General features: G+C 38.8%; 1 protein-coding gene across 1 annotated transcript in view; it reads left to right on the top strand.

The window, feature by feature from the left end:
* The first annotated feature begins 200 nt into the window (after positions 1 to 200).
* The window catches only part of disc1 (DISC1 scaffold protein), a 50,664-nt gene continuing 29,622 nt past the window's right edge, over positions 201 to 21,242 (top strand). Inside the window, exons 1-9 of the mRNA XM_087802767.1 lie at positions 201 to 565; positions 4,770 to 5,404; positions 6,585 to 6,654; positions 7,444 to 7,600; positions 8,757 to 8,841; positions 8,952 to 9,184; positions 13,407 to 13,461; positions 17,035 to 17,137; positions 17,208 to 17,396. Of these exons, the coding sequence (XP_087658893.1) occupies positions 496 to 565; positions 4,770 to 5,404; positions 6,585 to 6,654; positions 7,444 to 7,600; positions 8,757 to 8,841; positions 8,952 to 9,184; positions 13,407 to 13,461; positions 17,035 to 17,137; positions 17,208 to 17,396 (1,597 nt within the window). The 5' untranslated portion in view covers positions 201 to 495. The remainder of the gene's footprint in view (positions 566 to 4,769; positions 5,405 to 6,584; positions 6,655 to 7,443; positions 7,601 to 8,756; positions 8,842 to 8,951; positions 9,185 to 13,406; positions 13,462 to 17,034; positions 17,138 to 17,207; positions 17,397 to 21,242) is intronic.

Genomic DNA, 21,242 nt, shown 5'->3' with positions numbered 1-21,242 from the left:
TGGATTAGATGACCTTATGTAGTACTAGTGATCCAGGCACACTCTGGTCTATAGAGTTAAAACTTCTGAGGTCAGAGCCTGTCGAGTGGACACACACAGAGAGAAAGAAGGGACGTCATTGGCTGGTTCTGTTGAGGCGGTTCTGAAGAGTTCTGGAGTCAAATTCCTGAACACGTCTCAGCTCCAGCAGCAGCAGCAGCAGCAGCAGCTAACGGTTCTCTAGTCCTCCACCATCTCATCGGAACATCCCTCTTTCTTTTTTATATAAACCCAAGTCTTTCCGTTTGGACCCGTTTGTCGCGTCGGTTCTGGAGCAGCTGTTCGAGTCCAGCCTCTCCCCGGATCATCTGGAAGTATTTTCAAAACAAACTCATCGGCTAGAGAAAAAAGCAGAGACCGGTTCTTACAAACTGTTCCTCGTGTCGGAAATGATCTCAGTTCTTGTGCAAACACCGTGGACCAGGATCTGACTTCGAACCCGTCTTGGATGTGAGGATGTTCGCGGGACTGTTGGGTCTGGGCTGTCACAGCGGTTCCGTGCTTCACCACCGACCAGACCCTGAAGGTAAAGTTCCAGGAGAAAAGATTTGAACCCAAGACCAGCAGGTGGTTCTATGTGTGTTGTTTAGAGTCAAGTTCTGTTCTGTCCACTGACCGGATGTTACACATGAAGAATATTTGTCTTAAATGTTGACTGAGTGAGAATCTTTACTTTTCTTCTTTGCTCTAATACCACTTTTATTTCCAGTGTTGTTAACACAACACAGGACTTTTTGTAGTGTCAGAACCGAATAAAATAATTAAAATAAGATAACACACAAAATAAGCAATAGAAAAACAGAACGTTGTATGTCCTAAAAGATGTCTAAAAGTTGTATAGTAATATTTAATCCATGTATTTTGAAACAAATGTGTAAAACTAAATCATTTTACCTATCTAATTATCTAATAATATCTATTTTACAAGTATCTAAAATATATTGACAATATTAGTTCTATACTTTTAGTACAGCATTCAAATTTTTAGCTTTAAAACCAAAAACTTATATTACAATTTGAGTGATGAAGGTTCAAGACTGCAGCACAAAAAACAATGAAATTGATAATAATTATGAGCAACAACTGTACACATATATACTGAAAAACATGAACAGGATGTAATTGAAATATGTACTTTAAAAGGGAACTATATTTATATATTCCTTGATTTTCTGGAACTCCTGTTGTGTTATCAGTTTTATCTTGATCTTTAAAATATATACTTTATTGAATATTGTTTTGATTGTTTAAGCGCTTTGTGACCCTGGTCTGGAAAAGTGCTATACAAATAAAAATGACTTACTTACTTACTTACTTAATTATATTATTATTCGTTAAACCAAAAATGAACTGGTTGGTGAACAACACATTGATGAGCAGAAGTTCTGTCGTGGGATTAATGTTTTTTTTTTAAACATATGGTCGAAGATTAGTTTGTAATGTGCTGAAGAAAAGCTCATTAAAAGTGTGATAATGCGACAGTTGGCTGTTCAGAATTGTCGATTTTCAAGATGATTCCACGCGATGGAGACTGTTTTTGAAATTTCTAGATTATTTAGATTAAAAGAGTGAACAGGGACTGTAGTTACAACTTTAAAAGAAGGTGTGCAGCAAAGTTAGTTTTACAGAGAAACTGACAAAATAAATAAAACTTCACGTCAAGGATCACATTCTAAATGTACATTACATAAAAGAAAACATAAATGCTAGTATAATAATACATTAAGCTTGAAAATAAAAGCTGCTTGGGTCAAATGAAAGGCTAATAATTAATAAATATGTCAAATATTTTGTTCATAACTCTTTCATCAGACCTAGAACTTCAGCTCTCAGCAACTCAAAATCTGAGCCCATGGTTCTAGAAGATCCCGTGGAGGAGTTTAAGTATCTTGGGTTCTTGCTCATGAGTGAAGGAAGTATTGAGCATGAGATCGACAGACGCTTTAAGATGTCATAAGCAGTTATTGTGAAACTGTATCTGTTGTAGGTAAAAGAAAAAAACAAACAAAAGTAAAACCTTCATCTTCTACTGTTGATCCCTATGCAGGGTTGTGGTTTACTCCAAGTACTACTGTTTCCTCGCAAAGTCCAGAAATATAATATCTAGTATAATATAATGGTGGTGTGTCCCTGGGTTGCCCTGGTGTTCTGTACAGGGTGTCCCTTGCCTCTCACCCCAAATAGCTGGGATAGGTTACAGAGCTCTATGACATTGTAATTAAAGTTTTGGGAACAAAAATTACAGAAAAAAACAAACAAAAAAAACATCAAATTGGGAGAGAAACCACCGAAACTATTTATAATGCAGAATGTTTTAAATACTTACATACATTTCTAAAAACATTAAACAGTCACAAACATCAAACATAGTGGATGACGTCAAATAAAAAAATCTAAATTTGCCACGACTGATAAATTAAACATTCAAATTGAGAAAACAATGTTAAACCATTAATTGTGGTATTTTTAATAGATAATTTATTAGAACAAATTGCTGATTTTCAATGGGTCCTCAACATTTTTGGCTGCTGTCGTCATTCTTCTCACTCATTATTTTATTAGTCTCATGTGAGCAGACAGGAAGTGGAGGGTCGGGGGGGAGAGTGACTTCAGTGTAGCAGACAAGAGAATAGATCTTTACTGTATTAAACAATGATCATGTTGAAGTGCGAACGACAAAAAAGTACGATCTGTTGCTGACAGAGTTTCACTTCCCCGTCGAGTCACGTGCACATCTGGAGACTTGCTGACGTGCACACTCAAGATCCATGTGTGTTTTCCATGTATCTGTTGTTCCTCCGACCCTCGTGTTTTTACGAGATCCTCCAGCATTCCACCCTGGGTTGGTGGAAGCACTTCGAGCGGCCAATGAGACGCGGTGTTTAAACTTCACGGCCCGGGACTCGGGGCCTCTTTAATCTGCTAAGGTAAATAATCGGACCGGCCCGGGGGCCGAGGCTCTTCTTTTTTTTTCTCACCGGTCCACGCCGGCGTCGAATTTGTTCCAGAGTCTGCCTTCTTTTTCCCTGATTTGCAGCCAGAATTCCCTGAAAACTATTTTTGAAAATCAGGACAGGAAGTAGCAAAACTGCATTCACCCCCCAACTCTCTCTCTCTTACACACACGAGCCCAGAGGCATTTCCTTCCTCTTCACCAGGAAGAGTTTGAGTCATGGAAACATGGAGGAGATAAAAGTATCAGCTGGTCCATATGGTGTCGGATCTGGAGAGTGTTCTACACCCCAGAGTCTCAACTTTCTCCGGCGGTTATGGACCGGCTCCCACGCACCATAATCGAGTCGCATGTAACGTGAGCTTTTCGGTGTGGTGGTCCTGCTGAAAGCCCCGCTTTCAACCCAGACAATGGGGAACACCCCTCTTTCTTACCAACCTCACTTGAGCTTTGTCTTTTAAGTGGCATCTCTCTGGAAGCTAGAAAGTGACATCATCTCGGGGGGGTCACGCGAGGTCAAACAGGGTTCATTTTTTTTCATTTCATTTTATTTCTAAACCATCATCTCGTCTCAGAACTACGACGTAGGAGATGTTTGGATCGGTTCGTCCGGGCTCTTCATGAATGCTCTCACTGTCTCAGAGACAGAAGTCGGTGTGTTCTGAGGGAGACAGATGGACACAAAGGGCCCCTTGATTCGGACATTTGAGCGTCTCCTAAATCTTAGACATTAATGTCTGTGACCCGTTTGTTTGAATTTATCTTTACTTTTTGTCTCTGCACTCTGAGCAACACACAAAGAAAAAACGTTTTACTTTAATATAATATGTATATTCTCATCAGGGCTGCGGCTATGGAGTATTTAAGTATTGAAGTATTCTGAGAATGTATTTCATTAATAGTACACTTGACCCTCGTTTATTTCGGGGGTTACCTTCTGAATCTGCCATTTTCAATATTCAAATTAGCACCCAATGGATTCAAAGCTTTCAATACAGTATGTAACTATTGACCTCAACTATTCAAAAAATAATTGTTATGATTAAAAACAGCAACATTTCAATACAAAAATCCATTCATTTTAAATGATTGAACTTTACAATTATTGAAATGGTTTAGTATTTTAAATACTTGAGTTGTTTAAAAAATATATAATTTCCATATTAAAGTTTGAATTCGTTTTTGTTAAATAATTGAATAAATTAATATGTATATTAAAAAGTTCATTTTATATTTAAACAATTAAATGAAAAAAATTGAATATTTTCAAGTTATTATTATTATTTGATATTTACACATTGAGTTTGATATTCTAGTCCATAGACTTGAAAAACCTTTCTACAAACATAAATATATTTGCATAATAATTGTAAATGTAAAACATTTTTAGTTGAAACGTAAACCATAGAAACTATTAAAAATATGATGAGTTAAAAAATAATATTATTAATTAAAAATCCATGTAAAAGAAATACAGTTAAATGTTGGTATATTGGTGTATCAATAGTTTCTCACACCCCTATTTAATATAGATTATTATTACTTTATTTCTCATTTTAACTCCATTCACGTGATCAAGCTGCAGATGTGTGTTCGTGGAACATCTGGAGCAGCTGTTCAAAGTCACACAACTGAAGCTTGAGATTTATTACATTCTTCTATTCACACATTCAGTGTTTTCCCAACATGCCAAAGTGGTTGAGCTAATCCAGGCACCCCTGAATGAGTCACTTTTTATCCCCCGGGTCAGATTAATAGTTAATCTGTGCTTGGACAGGTGGCAGAGCGGCGAGGACAGCTGGCAGCGCCGACTCCAAGAGACAACACCGGAAGCCGGGCATCACGAGAGGAGAGCCGTCCAGACTGCAGAGCGCTACTGATGACGATGAGGAGGAGGGCGATGAAGGGAGAACCGGTTCTTTAAGACCTGCTGCCAAGATGTCCCAGAAGGACTCGTGTGAGGACGACAAAGGTTCTTGGAGTCCAAACTCCTTCTGTGGTTCTGACAGAAGTCGGACGGAAGTCTCCGCCACAATGGCCACTTTCAGCTCCAGCTTCAGTTTCATCAGACAGTCCCTGATCACACAAAAACACTCCCACACCAAAGACCCCGAAACCTCGTCCCTGGAGCCCCCCGCTTCCAAGCGCTTTTCTTTGGGAGGCGACCAGGAATCCTCGGAAGGAAGGTTTTGGCGGGAAGCTTCGTGGAAGGGAAGGGAGGACTTCCTGTCCGACTGCGACTCGCCCTCCCTGGACACGGAGGCCACGTCTTCGCTGTCGGTGGACTCGGACACGGCGTCCTCCGGGTACGAGAGCGCCACGCCGGGTCTGGACCAGGGCTGGGACCTCCTGGTGAAGAAGCACGAGAGCGTCCTGCACGACTGTCTGCAGAACAACCGCACTTACACCAAGGTGAAGAGAGGACGAGTGTCTTTTTAAACATGACTTTCATCTGATAAATGATTCTTCAAAATCTATCCATCCATCCATCTATCCATCTATCCATCCATCCATCCATCCATCTGCCACATTCGCATTGTTTCTACGTTAGCATGTTAGCAACATTTGTGACAAGTTATATACACACATGAAAATACTCACAAAAATGTAACCAGTGGATAATTTACCATCATATATTAACTCTAAATCTCTATTGACAAAGTGCTTCAGTAGTTTTGAAGCAACATACATTTTATGGCATTTTTACCTCATTTACAAGAATACATAATGGAAAATGTCACTTTCCAGAGGAGCACAAAGATTTTCTGTTTTATATTATTTACATTACGTTAAATAAGTATAAAAAAAAGCAAATAATAATAATAATAATATATATATATAATACGATAAAGACACAATGTGTTTAAATGAAAGTATAATTTTCCTCTATTTAAAAAAACAAAAAAACAAACAAAGATTAGTGTATAAAATACACAATGAAATCTTCATAATACCAACTTTATTAGACTTCGAAAGAATCTATCCTAATTGTTGCTAATGCAACCATGAAATGCTAAATAAAATTATAAGAAAAAAAAAGAATTAAATACATTTAAATAGAGATGAACATATGATAATACCAAACCATTTGATTCAATGTTTTAAATTATAAGAAAAATGAAAATCTCTGATTCAATACATTTAAATACAAATTTTAATCTTGAAGGAAACAGTTTGAATACAAAACACTGAAACATACATTTTAATATGTCCTTGTCAAACAAATTCTATATAGATAAAAGCCTGGTAAATAAACAAGGTTTCCTGAAATAAATTATTATAAAAGTCAAGTTTAAGGAACACATTAAAGACTACATATATGATCAACATTTAATCTGCATGTATTTTAGGCTGAGCAGGATCGTGCTCCGACTTTAACACGTTACACACTGGCATTTATATAAATAGTTTAAAATAAATATACTCATCATTCACTTCAACCACTTCTATTATTACATTGTGTTGAAAGGTATTAACTTTTGACGAACTGGGCATCACCGGGACATGTCGTCACCCAATTTTTTGAACGCTGTTTAAATATCGGTTGATCTCTGGACTGTTGTGTAATCGTTCTTCTGAACTTCCCTCTCAGATCGAATCCATGATGTTCAAGTTGCAACGACTGCAGCAAAAAGCTATTCTGGAAGATGACTACGATGCAGGTAAATACATACATAAATACATGTGTTAAACCTTTAGATTTGTGCTTGAAAATGTATTTTTGAGGCTTAAAAATGAGGTCGAAAGTTACACAGAAGAATTAAGACAAGCATTTTTATAGACTGGAATCTGGAACATGATGTTTTTAGACAGAGATGCATCATGACGTACAAACTGAATCCGATGCTGTCATTAGATTATCTTGCCTCAGATTCAGTAGGTCACGATGAACACGAGAAGACGGAATGTATGAAGGAAGATAAATTACTTATAAATGTATAAATACGTAACAAAATGTATAACTGTATAAATAAATGTGGATGAACATCAATATGTCAAATTCTCAAAATAAATAAATAACTTCTAATTGAGTTATAGCACAGTTATAGCACCAGCTCATGTGGCTCATTGGTAATTGTTTAGAAATAAAACACTATGTACAGTTCACTTCCTGATCTGAAGATCTCTTTGTAAACACCGTACAAATTAAGAATTATATGGTTTGACGAAAAACATAAAAAGTGGGTCAGACATTTTCCTTGAATCGAAAGCAATTTAACGAAAACTGCTCCACAATCTAATAAGAAAATTATATAAACATCAATTATGTTTAGAAAGAAACAAACTAACCCAGTACATATTTATATTAAACCAGCATTTTTTCCCGATTATATTTAATATAATCATGGTAAATTCCTGACCTATTTTAAAACCATGTGACATCCATTTCTTCTCCTGTGTTATGACACACTTTTGTTTCGTTATGACCTCCATGTACTTTCATCAAACAGCCGAGCGCTTTGGAAAGAAGCTCCAGGAGCTGACCATAGAGAGAGGGGATCTGAAGCTGGGTTTGCCCTCCAGACAGCCTGACATCACCCTCTTCCTCGAGAGGCTCGGTCAGGTGGTGCACAGCGCCCTCCAGAGGACAGACTCCAGACCAGCGAGGTCAGTTGAACACAAAATAGAACCATTACGATCTGTGTGTTTCCAGGAAACCGATACATTTTTATAAGAATAAACTTTTTTTTTTTCTTTTAACACAGATTAAATTTTTTGTTAGGCCGTATCATTTTGAATAATTTGATTACTTACTTAATTTTTCGCTCACTTTATTTTAATTAATCATGTGTCTGTGTATGTCTATGTATAATCTTTTGTCTTGCATCAGTTTTAAAGTAAATGCAAGAAGTTTTTACACCATCTTTGACTTTAAATCAAATCTCTCAGTACAGCTTAATATGTGGCAAAGATACATGTTATTTGTGGCACAGATAGAAGTACAAAGATGAACTAATGTTGCCGATGTCAGCGATTAAAGAGAGTATACTTTCAAATTGACTTTCAGATCGTACCTGAGCAGAGAGATGGACAGTGTTTTTTCTATAGAGATGAGGCATCAAACTGTTGAGTTTGATGAAAGTTATCTTAGGGCAAGTGTTGGCAGTTAAATTTCCTGAGTAGTTACATTATATATTGCTTTAAAAAGTAGTGATTTGAGTTGATATATATATATAGTAGTGATGGTGTGATGGAGCTTCATGAAGCAGTGTCAGAGTCCACTAGATAGGCACTATTTTCCTTTGTTTTTAACAACCGTTCTAATGAAACATCATTATCAAACTGATGGTGCCCCCTACTGACCTCTGAACAACATGACACTGCTTCATGAAGCTTCAAACCATCACTATTAAAAAGACATGGGACAATTCTGATATTTTAAAGGACAAGAAGTACTTTAACGAAAAACTGTAATGCATCTAAAACCAAGGTAGCGCTAGAATAAAAAGAAATAAGTGTAAATCCCTCCTCCTTGGCATCTCTCAGAAATCTCCGTCTCGCCTCCGACTGGTCAAAAGACTTTTGACTGGTTCTAAAAGACGGTATCACGTCACCATGGTTTCAGCATCATTGCACCGGCTTACTGTGCTTCAGAATAGATTTAAAAATGTTACTTATTACTTTAGAATCTCTTTAAAATGTGTATAACAACAAACAAATACAGTCTTGATTTTTGTTTAGATACTAATCCACCACCTGAAAATGTCTGGTGCTTATGTACATTTCTGTCACTTACTGTATTGATTGATTGTCTTTGGAGCAGCCGGGATTCAGAACCAGATGGTGAAGAGCCTCAGAATTCCTCGCGGCGCAAATATCTTCTTTTGAAAGAGAAACAAAGGGTGGAGGTAAATGTTCTTCCTGACACATAAAAGTGTTTAAATGTTCGCCGGTCTACAACCATTACAATAATCTTGACTCTTTTTGTTGTTTGTTTATCGACGACTTTTCTCTGCAGGTGGAGATGGAGGAGCTGCAGCAGAAGCTGGCGGAGCTGAGGAGTCGCAGTCGGGGTCTGGAGCTGCAGATCCAGCAGGAGGAGCAGCTGGTGGAGGCCGAGGAGCTGGAGGGAACGGTGCTGAGGAGCTACTCCCTGAACCAACTCCGAGAACTGAGGCGGAACCTGCAGGACCTGGTCAACTCCGACAACCGCAACCAGATCTCGGCGTCTCCTCCTGCGAGTCTACTAAGGTTTGTTTCATTCATTTATTTCTTCTCTCGGCTAAGAATGAATCTCTGATAGAAATGTGAATCTGGAAAAAAAAAAAAGGTCATCATTGTGTGAGTTGAACGCACAGAGGCAGATCTGTGATCCGTTTCCATAGCGACGCGCTCACGCTGATGACATGCATGTGGAGGAGATCTGGATCCACGTCCAGCACACCATGATCAGTGTGTCACCGTCACACTCGGGTCATGGTTGAGCTCATCCTCACATCACGCTGGATAAAGAAAAGGCAGCTATTTGTCTGCCTGGTTCACGCTCAACAAAACTAGCATCCGTTGTTAAACACATGAGTGTGTGATTGTGTGATTGTGTGTGTGAATGGGTGACGTCGCGTGAAGCGCTTTGAGAGCTGAACAAGCAGAGAAAACGCTTTATAAGTACCAACTATTTATAGTCAAACAAGGGTTGATTTGACTACAAGTTTACTAAAATAATCTAATTTTATCGAGTTTGTTTTTTTAAAGTTGATCTTTTTTTGCTGGAAAGATTGAGCAGCAGCAGTTAGAAGCCATACAAGTGAATGATAAAGCCTTCAAAACCTTCCTGAGTCCAGATGGAATTAAGAAGATTTATTTGTTACCTTTAACTATTATTCTCATTCGATGGAATGTGACGAGTTTGAATCTCTACAGCTTCATCAACAAAGTGTTCTCAGAAATTTTAACACTAATAGAAACTACTAGAAATGGGTCCCCATCCTATGCACAACCAACAGGGGGCGCTGAAGGTGTGCTTCTTGTAGAGAAGTTGTGACGTTTGGGTTAATAGTTACCAGACAATTGTCTTGGTCCTCACAGACAAACAAAAGTCGATTATTCATGATAACCATACCTGAATGTATACAAGTATTGAACATATTTACTGTTATTCATTAATATTCTCATTTTATTCATGTATTCATACCATTTTTAATATGTATTATTATATAACAATTAGTTTTATGTCAATGTTAATTTCCATGTTTGTAGCAACAATTAATTGTATAGCAGTGTTTTTAAATAAAGTAAGTAAGTAAGTAAGTAAGTAACTAAAGTTTTATTTGTAAAGTGCCTTTCTAGACCAGGGTCAAGAGATTCTATAAAAAAATAAAAATAAAATGAAATAAACTTTATCGAAAAGCAATGCTTTTTGTCAAGGTTGGTCCTTTTTTTCTTGACGTTTAACCCAACAATTTATTGAACCAATACTATATGTTATTTAACCTGGATTTTGTTCCTTAAACAAACACCAAAAAGTATATAAACCATTTTATATCATTTATGAATATTTCCATAAGTATGATATACTCGTGTTAGTGACATACAACTCGTGTGCACTACCGTCTGTCACCGAGTGACGGTGCTAGAGAGCCGTGATCCACAGCAGTGTTCTGATGAAGTGTCAGAAGAGATACATCTAATAGTAAATATCTGCCCCTTGAGCGAGTCTCACAGTCACAGCTTGTTCTTGCCAACATTTTTTCTTTTTCTTTTAAGCTTAAAGCGTGATTGTTGGTTGGCATGTCAAAATCAAACCATCATGTTAAGGCAGATCTAAGAGGAGAGATGAAGTGACGTGGAAAATATAATTTAAGTTGCATTTGGATTTGTTAACCTAGGATGCTTCCTTGACTCCTTCTCTCGCATCCTTTTTGGTGTTACCTTGACTTTAAGCTGATCCTAACTGAGCTTCCAAAGGGAAGCATCTCAGTCTTCCGTCTAGTTAGCGCCGCATGTAAATCACGCTGATGGCCTCCTCCGTGGCGTGACCCCTCGTCGCCGGAATGATTTGATGCGTGACTCGCTCTCACCTCGAATGGGAAATATATTCTCACTCCTGATTGAAAATTGCAACCTCAGATTGGATATTTAGCTCTCGCGTTTCCCGCCGATGATGGTGTTGCAACCACGACAGGGAACAACACCCTCTTCTTTCCAGACATACCTGTAAATCCGCGTTATCGGAAAACATTCCAAGACGGTTTAACGTTTTTAGAGGGCATCGCGATTTCCGCCGATCCTGTGGCGAGATCAAGGTGACGGTGTCAGGCATCATGGATTTCATGGCCATTTCTCAAGCGGCTAATTGATTAATTTCCACTAATAATTTGACTTTAATGGCTTTTCCTCGTCACAAATCTACATGAGGTAATTACGTCCTGGAATATTGACGTGGCGGTCGTACATCAGAAAACACTCATTGAAGGTCAACATTTGACCTTACGTTTTTTTTTAACGCTGGGTAAAATGGCCGCCAGTATTTTGACTACGTGTCACACAAGACATCTATTGGTCAGCTAAGAATTTAAACCTTGTTTGGATTTTTTAATCTAAGACTTCATGTTCATATATATGTATATTTAATTTGACTGTGTTTCAAAAGCACAATAGAATTGTTTATTAACAATGAACAACACTTTTTCCCTCCAAAACAGTAGTGAAATAAAATGAAAATAAAATACATTATACTATATATTTTAACACAGTAAATGTGCCATAATCAACTCATCATACATTATGCGTCACCGCGCTGAGGTCGATGAAAGTATAAGAGATAATCAGAATATTAGAATAGCTGAGCAAATCAACTAACAAAAAAAGAACAGTACCCTCTAGTGGTATTTCAACAGAACACCACTCGTCCATCACAGGGCCGGGTCTAGACAGGCATGTATGAGGGGGCAGCCACAAATCTTGAGGGGGCATTGTGCTGTTACTTACTTACTTACATGTAAGTTTGAGGGGGCACAACATTTATTTGAGGGGGCCAGGCCCCCTCTTGCCCCTGCCTAGACCCGGCCCTGGTCCATCATCTTCTGCTAGTAGCCTAAAGAACCATTTACCCATTTTGTTATTGCTACAGCTAAGAACTTATTTAACTTCTCTACTTATTTTTTTTGGTTTGTCAATAAGACGTGATTGATACACTAAAATATTGGTTTCAAAAGTGGTCAGTGCTGCCCCCTAGAGTTGTCTAGATCGCCGTTTAGTCTCAGAAGCACACACCACACGATAAGCAGAAAATAAACAAAACTTGTTAATAAAAAACACAAAGACAAGTTCTTGTTGTATGTGGTTGTGCTTTACTTTAATTATATTGAAATGGATTTTCGACTTATCTTCCCCGAGATTATTCCAGGTCAATATGGTTATTATTACTTCAAAAAGAATCAGATTACTCCTTAAAAAAAGTATGAGGAAATATATATATATATATATATATATATATAGTGAACAATAACATTCATAATAATTAAGTAAAAAGTTCTAGTACAACATTTTTGATCAGTTCACACAAAGCACTACATTTTAATAATCAATTTAATCAATTTAATTCATGCTAATTCACTTGTTACACTACATTATTTAGGTGATAGCGTTGGCATCTTAAGAGCTTCTTAATTCATCATAGACCTTTGAACAAGCATCCATTAAAGACAAACAATGCTATTTAGCTGTATTAGCGTTGGAACTCTGCAAGAACACGCTGTACAAATGACATTATCTGCTGTCATTTCCTGCTGCCTGTCAGCTGAAGGTTTTTTTTGTAGCTCAGTAATTTGCGCGGTATCGACTTAAACCTCTCGTGAAAGAGTTATCTCTCCTCCAACCTTTCACCGGGGTAATTTTAATATCCAAGATTTGCATTACAATGCGCTGATAATAAGGTTTGAGGTTAATAACTGTGTAATCTCTTCCAACCAAAGGCTGCAAACTGAAGCTGAAGGAAGAAAAAAAAAAAATGTAGGATTTATTCCCGAGAGACGTCAAGCAGTCGAGTTTCCGCCAATAAATCTGTCACTTCATATATTCCTTCTGACGAGCTTTTGACTTTGGCGCCGTTGCCAAACACATTTTAGAATTATCAAGTTATTTCAAGATCGGAAAAGAGGATTTTTCTTCTCTTTCTCACCCTTAGTGACAACCATAATTGGCATTTACCATTGGTTACTGCACCAGCAACTCCTCCGTCTCACTCATCCTCCCTTCTTTCCTTGTCCTCATTCAACACCTTCGTGAACCTCGTCAGATCCGAGACAAGCCGCTGTGATTTTTCGTGGGTGTACAAAAGACGGCGGAGAAGTGCGAAGGAAGATTCCTCAAAAAAAAAAGAAAAAATCTCTGAACGTTGAAATATTCATCAAGGAAATAAGTGGAGGCAGAGAACAAACATAAACATCCTCTCAACTGTGTTTCCTCTCCACAGACTCCAGGAACAGGAGCAGGCATTGAATCTGTCCATCAAAGCAGCAACTGCTAAAGTAAGAACCATTTTTTTTATGACACTAAACATGGCAACAGTGACTGAATGTGTATGAATATCTCATGAGTCAAACTGTGCCGGTTTCAAATATGCATAGTCAATACGTGTGTGTCGTGGTGGTGTGCTCAGTCGACGCGGCGGGGAGCTCTGATGTTATTTGGAAGGCGGTAAATATATTTGTTAAGCTCCATATATACCTTCACCATGACAACTCGGATTAAAGGGGGGGAAAAAAAAAAGCTGCGTGACATCAGGAAAACTGCAGCGTTGAATATCATGTCCTGATTAGTGGACCAGCCATTTCTGTCCAACATGTTGAAGATAAACTGTTTCCATATAGGTTTCTTTTCAATCGCTTATCTGAGATACATCTCTTGGGAAATCTCCTCCAGCTGTTTTTGAATAAACTTTATTTATACAAATGTTACTTACTTACACAGTACCTTTTATATGTATGTTTATTAGTCGTGTACTTCTCTAAGTGCACTGGTTTACAGTACACTGTAAGACTTTGACATGTGGTCTCAAATCAAACATTGCCGCTTAAAAATATGACTCGACAGCTTCTTCTTCTATACTTTTTATCGTGGATTGCAACCAGAAGTTGGAACACTATCATCGACACTTGACAGCACTTTTCACCAATAGAAACAAGTTATTAAGTTGTGTTTCATTTTTGTTAGTATTGTTATTTGTGGTAAAATTAGTGTTTTTCTTGAGACATTTACGCCGGTATCTGCTCCGAAGACGCATCGTCATTGACATAGCTTCCATTAGCGCCATCTACGTCACTAAAATTGCGGCCATTAAGGGTGGAAAGTGTCCATCGATCCACACTCAATTATCTGGACAATTGAGTGTGCAAATAAATTGCGCAGTACATTTTCACACACTGCTCATTGAGACGCACTTGTGCCCTAAAAATACTAAGTGTAAGTCCAGAAGTACTCGGTCTCAAATCACATACTTCTCTTAGTGCACTGGGGGTTAGTATGCACCAGGATAGTGTACGTACTAACAAGTACGCAAATTCTCGACAGATAGTTTGTCTCAAATCAAACACTGCTGCTAACAGGAAATGATGCGACAGCTTCTTCTACTACTATTTAACGATAATTTCAACCAGCTGAGGTAGGAACACTATCATCGCCACCTGCTGGCAGCACGTTTTGTTTGGATCAAGAAATATGAGAAACTAAATATTCACAAGATATTTACGCCGGTATCAGCACCGAAGACATGTCATCCTCCTACTGCTGGCTGAAAATGCACCTGTAAGTATATATATATATATATATGGCTTAACATCCGTTTACAACGTCAACGTCACTAAGATGGCGGCCGTTTAGAGTAGTTAGTGTCCATCGATCTATACTCAGTTTTGTGGGCGTTTAAAGTACACGATTTGAGACACAGCTCAGGTGAGAGTAACCAGCAGACAAATGTGCAATGACAAGTTCAGACAATACAACCCCATGAATACTAAACAGAGTCCAATATCTATACATTTTTAAAAAACAAGGTGTGCATGGAACTGGGGAATGAAACATGAAACAAAAGCAACAAACAGGGAACGAGTGTAGGACGACCTTTGACCTCGAACACGGCTGAAGTAGAAGTTTTGATTGATGACTGATGAAGTTCAGCTGTGTGTCATTAGTTGACTTAAGGAAATGGGAAAGGAGGGAACAGGAAGTTAGATTACAAAATAAAACCAAAATAAAGGTGAAAATATATTCAAGTAACTCAAAGTACTTTATAGATTAGCTTAAGTGTCGCAGTAAAACATGCTCAAGATGAAGAAATACAGTCATATTAGATTCATGAAGAAAAAGACACGTTAATATACTCCCCAAAATATATATGTACATTTTTGTATGGAACCATATAGTGTGTTGTTCGGACGAAAAGTCAGACTTTTAAAGGTTTACCTAATACTGCTTTTTAAGATATGCTAGATCTTATCAAATAATAATGATAAAAAAAGTGTTTTTTAAACCTAACATCTGGCATAATTGAATTGTTTTAATTGTAATTATTCCAGTACAACCAAATTAACAGTACAATCCCTCAAAGTGCAGTAATAAAATACAACATCAGATAAGCATTTAAAATAGTATGACCTTTAAAAAGAAACACATACATGAAAAAAAACAGGACTAGATTTACGACGAAACAAACGACGTTCCGGTGTCAATGTCATTAGGAGGAGTTTGGAGACAAAGTTACAAAGAGATAAAACACCATGAGGTTGAGGTAAAGGAGTACATATACAGGATAGGAGTACTAAGTATGATTAAGCAAAGTAGAGGATGAAGTTTTACCTCTATGTGTGTATGTATATGCACGTGTATATGCGTGTGCATGTGTGTAGTGCATACAAATTGTTCATTGACTAAAAAAATATCCACCAATAAAAAGGTCTTGTAAGTGATTTTTGGATTCTTTCCATGTACACGTCTCTGGGGTTCATCCCTTGTTTGTCACAGGTTTGCTTTGACACCAAAACTGATATCCATTCATCTGCAGCCGTGGAGAGCAGCAGAAACGCTTCAAAGAAAGTGGAGCTTCGCTGCTGGAGAGAGAGGCGGTGGATGGGAAAGTCACAGCAGGGTCCACGAAGCTCTGCAAAGACCTTTTTACTTTTCCGTGTTCATCTTAAGCCTTATATTAAATCCTAGGTGCTGCAGTCACTTTTTAAAGCATAGATTTTACACTAAAAGGCACTTTCACCACAAGATGGTTCTTTGTTGAGTTCAGATGAGTCATTCTTGTTCCGGTAATAACTACAGCCAGCAAGTTTTTTAAAAAATGCTCCGTCTGCCGTGAAAATCAAATTCAAGCTGATGATTTTCGCCGTGTTTAAATGTGAAAGCTGTTTAGCAGTGCAAGCAAGTCTTGCAGTGGAATTATGCAAACAGATTTTGAAAAAAAAATGTATATATTTCTGTGGGAATAAAACTCCCCTGAGATGTTCTGCCTCAGAACCTATTTGACAGACTGAGTGAAAGTGTTGCACGAAACCGACTCATACCAAAGAAGGAAATGTGAAAATCCGTCGTTTTATCCTTTGAGCGATGAAAAATACTTTCTCAAAAGAGGGGGGGGGGAATGCATCATGGGGATTGGGTTTTGGCTGCTACTCAGTGAATGTACTAAAAAAAGGGAGGTTTAAAGGGCAGACGGAGGCTACCAGGCTGTATCTGAAGCCATCAACTCTGCTGTGAATATCTGAGAGCCGAGGTGCTGCGTGCCCATCAGGCCGGTGACATTTAAGGCCTTTTTTTTCTTTTCTCAGCGACATCCGAATGGCATATTCACGTTGAGAGACACATGAGATTTCACATTTCCTCGTCGTTGAAAAAGGAAAAGAAGCGTCTTTCTCTTGAAAGGTTACAGACAGAGTAACGTATCTGTGTTCGTGTTTGCGATCGGAGCAGAAAGAAAAAGGGACGGAAATACATCTTGCCGAAAAAGTCGAATCGGAAGCCGGTTTTATCATCGTGTCGGGTCACGAAAGTTATCCCCACTTCGCTACATCCGACCGTTTCTTTCCTGTCCCCCCCCCCAGGTGGTCATGAGTCAGAGGCTGGGCAGCAGTTTGAGGAGGAAAGTGAGCGAAACCGAAAGCCAGCTCTTGGCGCTGCATGAAGCCAAAGTCGCTGCCGTTTCAGGTAAACTTTTCAAAAAATAACTTCTCCCTCGAATTGTGCCGTTAATGTGTTTTTTTCGCATCTTGCTCAGGTAACGACTTCGGCGGCGCCAAAGAGCTGTCGGCCGAGATGAAGGCGGTGAACCTGGAGCGGGAGCGAGTGGAGCTGCTGGTCAGGAGGCTGAACAGCCTGAGCTCTGGGAGTCGCCAAGAGTTGACCGGGATGAAGGAGCAGCGACAGCAGCTCAGGCAGGAGCTGACGGAGAGGGAGGTGCTTCACGGTAAAGTCACGTTCAAGGATTGAGCTGAAAATAACTTCCCTCATTAGGAGAGATGAAAAACACCTTCTTGTATGCCAACTAAACTGACTTAAGTTGGCGCCACGCCATTCATATATCATTTAAAAACTTACAGAGATGTGTGACAACTGTAGTTTATCCAAGTAGTACTTCCATATGTTATAAAAGACACTTAAAAATGTCCAAATACCTCCATACTGCTTGTCTGTAACGTCCATCTTGTATTGAAGCCTCGACATGAGGAATTGTTCCGGAAAAACTACAACAAGTATACTTGTTTGTAGCAGAAGTTTAAAGAATAACAAGCGATACAGACAGGAAGTACTCCGGGTAAATATCGTGAGCGCTTTCATGGCGCATACAGTCTACTGTCTACACTGGAAGTTTAAATTCTTACTGGATGATATCGATATCACTTACAGAAAATGTTTGTAAAAAAAAAGGAACAAGAAACAGATGATAACATTATGGTGGATTACCATCTGGATCCAAAAATATCTTAAAGGGCTGAATAGTACAGAGGGAACGCTTCCTAGTTTTCCACTGCTAATGATTGTCCCGTTGACCTCAATGCTATCAATGAATTTTCAAATAAATAAAAACATTGTATCCAATAGGTAGATTCGATGTAGGACAAAAACAAGAACAAAAAAAAATTGTTATATTCAACATGCTAGGGAGACGTCTATATTATGTGAGTTTCATAGCTTCAAAAAATGTTATACTTGAAGCTGTATAGTAATTGTATAATAATGGCATATGCTAAAGAGTGGCTTAACGTATTGATCACAGCAAACACAACAATTGATTCATGGTCACATACGAAGGGGATGTTTATCTTTGACTTCCCTGGAGTCCAATAAAAAAAGGGTTGCAGAGGGAAAAGTCTTCGATGAAGTTATCATAATGTGCTGATCATGAACTTGGTTAGCATTTTAAAGCAGTTGGTTTCTGGGCTTTGTCACTTTTTAAGACTCATCTAGTTGAAAGAAAAGCATACTGTCCATACTAGTTGATTATTTACCCATGGTCACAAATACAAGCAGCTGGATGGAGTTTTCTACTTAAAATACAACTTCTGCTCCAATTAAACAGAAGCCAGCGGAGGCAACGCAGGCAACATTTTCAGGATATTTCCTGGACCCCTGCCTTGGTGTCCAATTGGGAGGAAGCCCCACGATGATCAAAATGTCTCTTGGTTGGCCTGGCAACCTTTTAATTATACCTTTAGAAAATATGGATAAAGTGTTTGGGGAGTAGTAGGTCTGGGCTCTCATTGCCATAGATGTTGCTGAAATCTGAATCTCAAAGAAAACGCCCAGGTTCCTACTTAAACTATGAGTTGTCGTTGCCTAGCTTATGAAACCATCGAGACAGAGATACTAAGTACTCTTTACAATAATTTGCTAATTGTTTTATATTTGTAATGGCCATCTCTGATCCATGGGTCATTTGGGTAGAAATAATGCTTGGTAAGGTCATCCAGGCAAAGACAAAATCATAATTAAAGATCCGGTGCATGAATTATGATTGTTTTAAAAATTAAACTGGTCAAAATATCTGTGAAAAAAAAGTAAAATTGTAAGTTGTGCTGCTGCAGAATTCAAACTCAAAGATAAAGTGGTACATATGCTCGGATGTTTTCTCACAATCTCACGTCCATCCATCTTATTGCCGTCTCTGTTCATGTGATAATTACTACATAGCATATTCTGTAAGGGCGATAAATGCTCTGGAGCTCTGACGCACATTTCGCTTCCCAGTGAGACACTTTCAGACTCTGTGACTTTACCTTTGAAAGAGGGAGTTTTTGATGTCTCTTTATACCGCGTCAACTGACAGTTTTTGTTCCCAAATGAGGGAAGAGCACCGCCACCGGGGACTCTGAATCAAATGAGGTAGCAGCAGGATTGCCGGTCGCCAAAAGGACGTGCCTGTGTTTGGGGAAAGAAGCTTTATATTGTGTGAGGAGCCAATTACCTCCAGCCACCCTTCCGCAGACATGATGCATCAGTGCATAAATGCGCCGTCTGAAGATGTGTACGATGCTAAAACAGGACTTTGCTTTTTTCAAATGTTTTTCGTTTGTGGCGGGGGTGGACTGTTGGCGCTGGCAGAGAAAATAATGGATTTTGACTGCACCTCCCGCAGTGTTCGTCTCTCCGGCCCATCAGTCTCGGGCAGATTTCTAAAAAAGGTCACCTCACTCTTTGAGGCACTCAGACATCAGGAGGGAGGGGCAGACGATGTGAGGCCAGAGTGAAGAACCAGATACGGGGTCCGGGTGGTGGTGGTGCTCCTGCAGCAAAACCCCAAGGCGAGCAATCAGCCGGCGATCATCCACTGTTATCTAGATCATTAGCTCCCGGGCTGCAGCCATTACCGGTCTCATTCCTTTTAAATACGCCCTCTGCCACCACTGGGAGGCACCCTTTCGTTGTTGATCTGAAGACACCCTCCCTGACGTGAGCCTACCATTATATTAATGTATTAATCTGACCCAAAAAATGGCCTCAACATAATCGTCTCACTTTAAGGGACGAGTGAGATTAGATTTGTAATGGAATCTTTAGGGTCCCAATAAATAAAGCAAATGTATGATAACAAGACATCCACCTGAGGTGCTCATAAAACATCTAATCCTTCTCTGCGGTACTTATCCTGTAGTTGGGTCGCAGGGGCAGCAACCAAAGTCAAAATAACAGTACGTTTTACCAGGTCAAACAAGTGAAATAATCTCTCTCAATTGGTCATGGCATGGAATGAATGTCGGACCCAACTGAATCCTTACATACCTCAAGTTGTGTTGGCATGGAACGTCTCTTAAGACAGTATAGCTAGTTCCAACTAAAACTCATTTACACTATACATTTATGCCAATAACTGTTCTACCGCTATCAGAACAAAAAGTTAGCAACATCGTAGAAACACTGAAGTTGTGACCACCTGTGAAAGCCTCTATGTGGCTAGTAAAGCCGGTCTCCAGTAGAATTTCTGCCGACTTTGAAGTCACATTGACTATATTTAAGCTGGACTAAAGTCCGGATTTACAGGATCAGAGAAATCAGACCCACATGTAAGTGTACTGTGCTAACTGAAAGCAGGCCTAAAACTGGTTAAGACCACCAGAACTGACAGAACTTTACCACAATTGGGCTTCCAGAATCAATGGAAGGAATGTTGACAGCATAAGCATTTCAACAGACATTCCACTGTTTTCAAAGTATTGTAGTCCTCGATGTATAGTCCCTTTCCACTTCATCATGTCCATTAGCTTTTCTACTAGCACTGTGCCTAGGCTAACTGGGACATTTTCATTTAGAGTTAAGCAACGTTCAATATGCCTGTTGTCTTTAATTTGTGCTCTGGTTTTGCCCAAGAACGAAGGCAGGATCATGTAGAGTACTACTAGATCTTCTTACAGAAAAGCACCTTCTTAGGTTTAGTAGAAACAATATTTTGGTCGAGGTTGTTTTGTAAGCTTGTTGTAAACAACATAACAACAAATGGATAAGTGTATTAAAAAGGGAACCTTTAGGAAATGTTTGGGTCAACATAGTTCTTGAACCACCAGTGGTTTCTTATCTTTCTTTTTTTTTTATAGAACAGAAGCCAAGTCAGCCTTGACTGGTGGTTTCTGAACACTTATTTGTTATAAGTTGTGTCACTACTGTCTTCTCTGCTCAAACAGTTTAAACAGAACGAAGAAGAAAAACATCTCATCCCCACAGGGCCAACGAAAGTTTCATCTTTCAAAAAACAAAGAGAACAACGCGTGTCAAAGTTCATCTCCACTAAGAACTCACTAAACCAGGAGCTGTATTGACA

The sequence above is a fragment of the Callionymus lyra genome, chromosome 11 (assembly GCF_982586985.1).
Source record: "Callionymus lyra chromosome 11, fCalLyr1.hap1.1, whole genome shotgun sequence".
In the NCBI taxonomy this organism is placed as follows: domain Eukaryota; kingdom Metazoa; phylum Chordata; class Actinopteri; order Syngnathiformes; family Callionymidae; genus Callionymus; species Callionymus lyra.
This window is presented reverse-complemented; position numbering and strand designations above follow the sequence as displayed.